At 36.3% G+C, this 10409-nt stretch overlaps 1 protein-coding gene across 3 annotated transcripts in view; it reads left to right on the top strand.

Annotated features, from left to right (window-relative positions):
- Nucleotides 1–10409, top strand: part of KLKB1 (kallikrein B1) — a 29111-nt gene that overhangs the window by 6691 nt on the left and 12011 nt on the right. Inside the window, exons 1-6 of one of the 3 annotated variants that reach the window (XM_045552349.1) lie at nucleotides 217–302; nucleotides 928–986; nucleotides 4836–4998; nucleotides 6417–6523; nucleotides 8727–8886; nucleotides 9339–9448. In XM_045552349.1, coding sequence (XP_045408305.1) covers nucleotides 929–986; nucleotides 4836–4998; nucleotides 6417–6523; nucleotides 8727–8886; nucleotides 9339–9448 — 598 coding nt within the window. In that variant the 5' untranslated portion in view covers nucleotides 217–302; nucleotide 928. Of the gene's footprint in view, nucleotides 1–216; nucleotides 303–927; nucleotides 987–4835; nucleotides 4999–6416; nucleotides 6524–8726; nucleotides 8887–9338; nucleotides 9449–10409 lie in introns of those variants that run through there. The other 2 variants (XM_045552350.1, XM_045552351.1) reach the window with 2 other exon arrangements.

Raw genomic sequence — 10409 nt, 5'->3', positions numbered from 1 at the left:
GGAGAGTTGTTCAAATTGATGTTTCCACAAGGGGATGAGTGCTAGAAACTCCTATTCTGCCGCCTTGCTGACATCACTCCCTGAAACAGTTAATATGTTTAATAGCTGAACACAGACATATGGGTTCATGGAATATGTTGACAGGACAAAAAGTTGAAACTGTTGGCAGAAGCCCAAAGTCAATATTAGAGCCAAGCAAATACTGCCTGCAGTGCCACATTAGAACAGCTTGAAGACCGTTCATTTTTAAGTGGCAAGAGACTTCCTCATCTCCAGAACCACAAAAGCAATTGTGCCTTCAGGTAGCAAATTTCTATCTTGATTGCTTCCAAATAAAGTGGGGCTTTTGAACTATAATTTTTACTTTATGAAGAAACGCTTAGTTTATGTTCTAATTTCCTGATTATTTAGAGAGTCTAGAAGGAACTAATGTTATTATATGTGGAAATATTTAAAAGTAAGATATTTCAAAATCAAAGCTAATATTCGACTGTTTTAAAATTTTAAAAATGGGCTTTAGCGTTTTCAAAGTTTTTTTTTTTTACTTTGGAATTTTGGATTAGTACCATTGCCGTTATTTACAATAATTTTTGTTTTGCTCAGATCAAGATGTTTTATAACGCTTTAATTTCTCTCTACCAATTCTTTTTCCAAAATGACTAGCAACAGAGGTGGCAAATCAGCAATAAACACAATAGTAGTCTAGAGGTCTCAATTCATATCTTGGGAAGCATTATAAATTTTTCAAGTCCTTAGACATAAAATGTACAGAAACCCTTGTTCTCTATCCTTGGAATTGTGTGCTTTGATTTGCAATTCAGACATTCACAGGAAAATATATATCACCTTAAATTAAGGTTCATGTTAAATATATGTTAAATTGATCTAAAACCAGCAGAGTTATGTATGTGTTGTTTTCTTTTTTAGGATGATTTCATTCAGACAAACAGCTTGTTTCATTTCCTGGTTTGCTACAGTTTCCTGTGGTAAGTGATTTATCCACAAAACACAAAATGAAGGATGTGTGAGAGAGGAGTAGATAAGCAAGACAAAGCACCCCTGGAAAAAGCTATTGAACGTACAGCTTTAGGGAAGGAGACAGCCCCTGCTAATTGAGAACACATATGCTTTTAATGGTCGGAGGCAAGTACCGCTTTCCAGATATATTGTCCTAGACACACATTGCAGACCAAGGGGAGGAGCTTAGAAGGGAGAATATCTTAGGGTTTGTGCTAACAAAAACTTCTATTTGGAGATGATGCTCTACAAAGCTGATCTGAAAACAAAAAATTAGCCCTCTATTTTTATTATCAACATGTAAAAAAATTAACTTTAACTGAAAATTCAATAGAATGCTAGATATTTTATGGTGCCTGGGTCCAATTCAAATATCTGCTAGGTACATGACACATACTTTTACTCTAAGCCCCTTTGGAGCATTTCAGAAATGAAAGTGCCTGGTTTAAATTTAACTTAGTAAACCATCCATTTAAATAGTTCTAGCTGAATAGTCTTCAACACCAGGTTTTGATCTTATTTAGTTCTCTATCCATTCCATTAATTTTCAGAGAAAAAGAACGATTTTAGGCACTGTTTTTCATTAATCATTGTAGAGTGGAGTTTTCTCGGGATCACAATTCTGAGTCTATGGTGACTTAACATGGCCATATCACGGTGAGTATTTACTTACCTCCCAGATGTATGGCAAAGATAAACACCTTTGGGTAAGATTTACATTGTAAAGATATATAATTTTTTTCAGGAAAAAGCTTTTTTCCCCCTAAGTCACAACTCCCCTCCATCTGTCCCTTCAACCGTAATACATTCAGAACCATAATCATTAGCGTGTACAAACCCACTGAATGCCAGGAAGGAGTAGAGCCAGAAATGCTGTGGACCAGCATTTTTTTCCTTTGGCAAAAAAAAAAAAAAAAAAAAAAATGATTATGCTAGAAAAATTAGAGGTGTAAATAAGCAGAAAATGAGAAAGTACATATTGCCTATAGTCCCCAAATGCAGAAATAGCCATTGTTAAAAATGTTTTGTTCAGTCTTTCACATATTTTTTTACATATACCATTTACATATTTACACAGATGTTATTAATTACAGATACTCTTTCACTTGTGTTTCCCATTTATAGCTATCTTTCAATGTAAAACAATATGTATCATGCTTTTTGGAGCTTGGGATTCTTCCCTTTATATGGTATTTTTGTATGTACATTCTGACACACATGTTCCATTATTTCTGTAGAATGCATTTTTGCGAATAAAAATACTAGATACAAATGTGTGAAAATTTTTGAAGGTTTGATGGCATGCATCATGAAATTATCTTTCAGAAAGGTTATTCCCCAGTTGACTTTTTCCACCAGCTTATGAGCGTGTTCATTTACTCCACTTAGGCCAACTCTAATAGGCAGCTGTTTTTTTGTGGCCTGGCATACATTCACCTTTCTGGAAACAGTATCCTAATTTATTTCTGAGGAACTGCTGCCTCCCAGGTTTGGTCCATGTGGCTCTGGTGCCCCTGCTGCTGCTGCAGACACCAGGGTGGGGCTTATGGCTCAGTCAGGCCCGACCCAGGAAGTGCACACATCCTGCTGGCTGAGTGACCTGGTCAGAGCCAAAGTCTCACCCCAAGGCTTTCGCTTAAACTTCTAGAAATAGGACACTTTTCCCCCAAAATTTGGCTTGAAATAAAAGCAAATGCAGAGCCTGAGCTGCTGGTACTATCTTTTTACTATGTGGAGCTCGAGACCAATGGCAACACCATGGGCCAGAGCAAAAAGATGGAGACAGACTATCTACTGATGCTGTCAGTTGAGCACAGTGCCCAGTTATTCCTGAGGCCACATTCACCATGGACTTTTTGGTTTCTGAACCAATAAATTTCCTTTGCACTCAAGCCATTTTGAACTAAATTTTCCATCACTTGCAATCAAAATCAGTACATGAACACTGGTTGTGTAATTTTTAAGTTTTGCTAATCCCATGGGTAAAATGGCATCTAGCTGTTTTAACTTGCCTGTGTTTGTGATTTCTTACCATTTTTCATATACTTAACTAGTCACTGGTGTTTCTTTTGCAAACTATCTTTTCATGTCTGTCACCTAATTTTTAAATATTAAAATGCTTTTCTTATTATTGATTATGTAATTTTCTAACACAACCAAATAACCTACCCAGTGTCCATGGACATGGTAACCCATGTGAAAGCTGTTAGTGCCATGGTTATTATTACCTAACATGTGTAACAGTACTTTACATGCACTTTAAATACAATACACACAAGGCTGTCATTGTCATCCTCACCATCACCATCATTACCAACTTGTAAGAATAAGCAAGGACCACTACTATTAACAGAAGTTTCTTTCCATTCAGCTCTGAAGTTAGTATGTTCCTAGTCACCCTCTTTCATCAACTGAGTCACACAGCAGTTCAAAAATGCTCAACTGCAGCACAGGAATTCTCAGGCTAGCAACAGCTGTTGTTTGTACCCTTGTATGTGCATAGGGATGGGAGGAGGGGTGACTGCTTGATAATTATTGATCAGCCAAAAATGCTGTCTAAAAAGCAGACCTCATTTTAGCTAGCATTGTCACTGGACCAACTACTCAGTGTTCTGTGTGTGTATGAAATCCAGGCAATACACTTGTATTCCCAAAAGCTTCCACCTGAAGAGATCTGTGCTCTTTCCAAATATAAACGTTACCCAAGAGGTAGTCACCTTAGCCACATCTCTTAGAGGCAGAGAAGTAACCTTGAGGGGTTGAATTGTCACAAGGAGGCCCAGAGCCAGAATCCCGAGAGGGGAAGGATACTGCAGAGAAATGTTAATCTTCAGGCTTAATGAAATGCATGTTGTCTACCCTGCCCATTCCCTGAAAGGCAATACAAAAACAGACACTATTTAAATTGAAGAGTGACTACTGCTCTAGGGAATAGACAGGGTTGTCACTGGAATATGGCATGGTAAATGGACAGTTGACTAAAATGAACATACTACCCGAGCTGGGAAGCTCAGTAAGCACACTTTGAAGTGGGTCTTTCAAGATAAATACAAATTCATATTTTAAAGCCAGTAAAGACATTTAATTATGTGGGGTGCAAGGTACTTTAGAGCTGTGATTAATTCCAAATAGCGAATAGTTCAAAATTTATTTTCAATTTAGCATATGCATTTGCTCGAACTATCTAAAAAATGAGCATGTAAAAAACAAACATTTAATAACTATCAGTTTGCTTGAATTAAACTGTGATGAGGAGTGACATTTAACATTGGATACTAGAAAAAGAGACAAGATTGGGAGTCAGAAGGGCTGGATTTATGTCCCAGGATATTAATTAGCTGTGTGGATTTAGGGAAAGTCTGTGCACCTGAGACTTCTTTCTTAAAAGAAAAAAAGGCAGATGCAGATAATAGAGCCTGCCTCTAGCTTCCCTTAGAGAGTTGTAATAACTAGTGGAAATGTTTGTCACGAAAGTGTTTTGAAAATAGATCAAATATTGTTATTTTTAAGAAATTAAATTTTTAGAGCATGCTAGGCAACAGGGAGAAACTAAGCTATAATTGTATTTTATTTTGGATAAATTATATGCAAATTATTGTATGATTTAATAAAAATCAATCAAATTTTTTATACAGAAGTACCCAGAAAATGACTTTAAATAACATACATACATTGTTCAAATAGTCATCTTAATATATTTCATAAAGGTCTTTGGGTGGTCAGTGGACGAGATAAGAAGGCTAAGAACACAGATATATTTCTATTAAAATTATTGTTTGCATTTATTCCTAAGTAATTTTTTTATGATTATATCACAGGATGTCTGATTCAACTGTATGAAAACACCTTCTTCAGAGGTGGGGATCTAACTGCTGTGTACACCCCAAGTGCCCAACACTGTCAGATGGTGTGCACATTCCACCCTAAGTGTTTGCTATTCAGTTTTCTTCCAGCAAGTTCAACTAATGAAGCAGGGAAAAGGTAAAAGTTGATATTTCATTATTGGAGAAGTCAGTCATTTTTCAGGGTGGAATCAGCTGTGTGCAAGAAGGTATAGCGTACCTCAGGGTTGTTTCTCTAAGGGGCTTCAAGGACCAGCTTCATCAGAATCACCTGGTTCATACCAATGCAGCCTCAGGCCACAGCCCAAATCTACTGAACCAAAGTCTCTTGGGCCTGGAAATCTGCAATTGAACAGTCACTGCATTCATTTAAAGCAGTAGAGGCCAGTCTTTTTCTATCCAAAGCCTCAAGAAAAATGCTTCAAAATCATTGGCTTAAGAGATTGTGTCATAAACTGACAGGGTCTAATAACGGGTGAACATTTCATCTAAATAAGGAAATAAGTGTCTGACCCATAGTCGCATTTGTGGATAGCACAGTACTAAGAAAATATGACAAAAGACAAGCATTTTTTTTAGAATATAATTGAGTAAGATTCAGAACTTGTAATCTTGGGAGAGGATGGGTCTGAATGGTGCCTATAGTGAGCTGGTTTGGGCACCTGTGGTATGATGATATATATGGAGTGTGAGTGTGTGTGCCCATATGTGTGTGTGTGTGTGTGTGTGTGTGTGTGCTCATGCACATGTGCATATGTATTATTAACTGGTAGTTTGTAAAAGTAAGAATATTGGCAAAATTGTTGGTAATTAAAAATCTTATTAGGTCATGAAATATTCTTATTATGCACAACTACAGTTTTCATCTTAATTTTCTTTCATTTTGATCATTATCCAGAATAAACTTTTCTTTGTTGTTTCCATTTCAATGTCCATAATTCTATTCTCTCATCTTCATTTTATTTGAGTTTAAGAACTAAGAAGTGGATATTCGTTCTCTGATCCTACATATTAAACTTTCACAGAAAACCCAGACTGTATGTAAGAGTCATCATACTAAAAGTTGAGTTGGGTTCTACAATTCTTGTAAATAATGAAATTAACATTAAGGTTTACCTTTAAGACAGAAAGAAGTCTTCCATTAAGTGTAGACTATGAAGAGTTAATAAGCAAGATGAACACCATACACAGATCTAACTTTTATGACTGATTTAATGTTTTAAGTAAATGAAAACATTTACAAAAACAATCACCAGTTGGGAACAAAGCTGCCTGAAAGTTTAGGAACACAAGAAAAAGTCTTAACACTTCACTATGGTTGCCTTTCTATGCTTAAAAAATTATGAATGTAAAGGTAAACAATGCTGATGTTAGGTATCACAGAGACCTTAGATATTATAAAATTACCTCTAAGAAAGTTGTTTTCAGCAAGTGTCAGAGAAGCTGTATTATTTTTCTTACTCTAGGCTTTATTTATTAGTGTATAGAAAATGCTAGACATTTCCTCAATGTATGTTTATTATTCTACTTCCTAAGTGAAGCTCCTTTTACAAACAGGTTTGGTTGCTTCTTGAAAGATAGTGTTACAGGAACACTGCCAAGAGTGCATCGGGCAAGTGCAATTTCTGGACATTCCTTAAAGCAATGTGGCCATCAAATAAGTGGTAAGATGTGGATTTCTTAACTAAATTTGAGTTAATAATGGATCTGCCTTAGAGCAGATTTTGCTCAATGTCTGTACTGCTATGGACTTTTGGAAATGAATACTCAGAAAGATAATAGGGCAGTATTCCAGACATAAAAGAGTGAACCATATTCCAATATCTGGACAATCCTCGTCTTCATCAGGCAACATGTACTTAAAGAGCCTCTATTACTTATGATTTAGCACTAAAGCCTAAGATTTGCGGAAAGTGAGTACACATCTAAACAATAGTCTCGCCTTGATTACAGATAAGAATCTTAAAGAAAATGCAGGGAACATCTCTCTCCCAGGTTCGCTTGAGGATAATTTGTACACAGTGGTTCTCAAAATCACTCTCTTCCCGAAGTGATTCTTTCCTTTCCCCTAGGGCACACTTGGCAATGTCTGGAGACACTTGTGGTTGTCACAACGAGGCAGAATGCTGCTAGCATTCAGTGAGTAGAGGCCAGTGATGCTATAATACTGAACATTCCACAAGGCACAGGGCAGTCCCCCCAATAAAGAATTTTCTGGCCCAAAATGTCAATGATGCTGAGGTCAAGCAAGGAATCCTGTCATATACCATTAAGCCCAAATTGAAGAACTGGTTTCTGTAAATGTTGCTAAGAATGATACTTTTTAAAACTAATGTGAGAACTAGGATGCTGGAGAACTTTGACTCTGACACCTGTTGCTACTGATGTATTGGGAAGCAGTTTCCAACACTGTCCTAATACATTTAAGACAAATGAAGTATTTCTCTAACATGACTGGGACTAATCAGAAAGTGAAAAGTGCCAAAAAGATGCTCTCAACTGATGTGTTGAATCCTAAAATAACCGTGCTGCAACTGTACATCATTACTATTAATACTTTGTCTTCACAATGCACAGTTAATTTTGTAGGTTCAAATTTCAGACGTTTTAAAATATTTCATCCTTCCTCCCCTGTTAGCACCATCCCTTCAACACACACACACTCTGAGCCTGTTATTTGCATTGTAACCAGTTATTGCCTTAGTTATAAATATGGGGGCCTGACTTGGCCAGTATAACAGGTGTAGTTTACCTGAGGTGGACCACATTTCCTTTTTTATAAGATTGAATTTATATGTTAATACAATTTCATATAAATTAGTAAATTAAGTGCTATTCCTAATTATTATATCTTATAGAAAAATTTAAAGGAAAAGTAATATCGTGCCTTTCTCAATACTCCTTAGTTATTGTTAATTTATTCCAAAACTTAGTCTTAAAACAAACAAATAAAAAGTCTTACCCACTGAGCTTCATTTTAATATCCCTTTCTAACTGTCCCCAAACATCTTAAATTAAAGTGAAAAATTGCTAGTAGGTACATAAAGTCTCTAAACTCAGTCAAAAACATTTAGAAGTAGGTTTATAACTTTCAGATAACCATACAGAAAAGTTTTTGTTTGTTAAGTATCCCATTCCAACTCTTAGGCTGTTTCTTTTCTCATGTGCAGCAAAATTGGAAAGAGATTTTGTTTCTATAATCTGCAAATTCCTTTGCTTATGAACCACTGTGAATAATCCACCTCCTTGCCCATCTCAACAGATTGTTCTCCTGCTAGTTTGTATACTTTATGTCCTCCCCACTCTTAAATTCAGTTTTATGATTTCAACCATACTTAGGAGTGGAAAATTATATATAATAGATGATGATGTATACTGCTTCCTTAACCAAGAGTCTAACTAACAAATTTGCGTCTTAAAAAGGGGGTTTAATTTGGTTCACTATTTGTTAAAAGAATTATCTACATTTTTGCATGTAAGATAAATTACAATTTAAAATGTACTTAAATAGAATTTAACACAATTTTAAAGCAAGAATGGAAGTGGGTTCATCATGCCTTGTTGACTTTCCAGTGCCCATTGATAATTTCAGTGTGGAATTTACCTATATTGCTGCATGCACCTTGTGGTTTTGGAGGCAAAGTAACCCTTTTTCCTTGCTAGTGCTTTAGGGGAGAAAAATACCAGATTATATTTAGTTCAAGCAGAGTTTCATAATTTAGGAACATACAAAGTTTTAAGCCTCTAATGAACAGAGCAGTTGCCAAAAATTAGATATTATCCTTCAAAACCACCCTGCCCAAATGGTCCTTGAGGATGTTACCTCTAGAAAGGAAACTGACTGGATTTGCTCTGTGTGTTGTACAGCTTGCCACCAAGACACTTATAAAGGAATTGATATGAGAGGAGCCAATATTAATGTGTCTAAGGTTAACAGTGTTGAAGAATGCCAAAAGTGGTGCACCAATAATATTCACTGCCAATTTTTCACATATGCCACACCAGCATTTTCCAATGCAGAGTACCGGTGAGTAAAATGAGTAGTGTTTGTTTTTTATGATGGTGCTTCTAGAATTTAATTGTATTCTTCATAACCTCTTTTTTTCCAGCTGAAAACCAGACAGGGCTTTTAGATCTAACCACTTTCCTTATTTACTTACTCAATTTTAGTGTCATTCTTCCCCGAAGAGAGTAAGGTCCATTTGGTCCACCACAAATAGGCTGTGCTTATCAGATGAAGGTTTAGTGTGTTGTAGAATAATGTTTCCCACCCCATTCTCACCCTGACTTTCCTTCTGCAGAGAAGCATGTTTGTTTAACAACGAAATTCCCTAACTCACTCATTGTCAGGGTCATTGTTCTAATTGCCTTGTTTATTTTCCATTGCCTATGGGTCTATTTTAATGTCAAATACTACCTGGACTGCTGCATGCTCCTCAAAATTTAGCAAGCAAAGTGAGCTCTTCTCTTCACATGCAGGAACAACTGCCTATTAAAGCAGAGTCCAAGTGGAACGCCGACCAGCATAAAGGTGGTGGATAATGTGGTGTCTGGATTCTCCCTGAAGCCCTGTGCACTTTCGGAAATTGGTAATTGTGTGACTACCGTTTCACTCTGTGATTGCAGTAGGCAGAATAAGAGCTCCCCCAAGACTTCCATGTGCTAATGCCTAAAACCTGTGCATGTATTACCTTACTCTGCAAAAGGATCTTTGTAGATGTGATTAAGTTAAGGGCTTTGAATGGGGAGATGATTCGGGACTATCTGGGTGGGCCTGATATACTCGCAGGGTCCTTATGAGAGACACCTCTGGGTAAAAAAGAGGCCTGGTAACATTGCAATTACAGGGGGTGACATTGTGGTTTCTGAGGATAACCAGATGGCTTCTTTGAAATTGAGAATGTTCTATAAATCAATTGGTTACATGGCCAAAATATCTAAAAATATATGAGACTAACAAGAGGATGATCTAACATATTAGATTAGAAAAGCAAAATAAGAACAATTTTAATAGGTTAGGACATTGGGTTTAAAGTACTGCATTTATTTAATGTGGATAAATGTAAAGCTCTTAGGATCATGTATACACATGGCAAAGATGAGACTTAATAGTAGTTTATAAGAAGATTTGAAGGATACAGTTGAGAATCCTCAGTGAAACTGCCAAAAATCTAATGGAAACTCAATTTTTATCTATATGAATAATGTGTCCATTGTATATGATTCTCTCCTATCAAGTTTGGTATTTTGATGTAGCATGTATTGTTTTTCACAGTAGGTTTAAAATTTTGATATATAATTTAGATAACATAAAAGTTAAACCTTTTTAAGTGTACAATTCAGTGGTTTTTAGCGTAATCACAAAAGTGTACAACAATCACCACTATCTAGTTCCAGAACATTTTCATCACCCCAAAGGAAAAGCTATATCCATTAGCCGTCATTCTCCATTCCCTTCTCCCCCAATCCCCTGATGGCCACCAGTCTACTTTCTGTCTCTATGGACTTGACTGTGCTGGACCTTTCATGTAAATGCAATCATGGAATATG

This window comes from Lemur catta, chromosome 5 (genome assembly GCF_020740605.2).
Source record: "Lemur catta isolate mLemCat1 chromosome 5, mLemCat1.pri, whole genome shotgun sequence".
Classification (NCBI taxonomy): Eukaryota; Metazoa; Chordata; class Mammalia; order Primates; family Lemuridae; genus Lemur; species Lemur catta.
The sequence above is the reverse complement of the archived record's forward strand: the minus strand, read 5'-3'. Positions and strand labels throughout refer to the sequence as shown.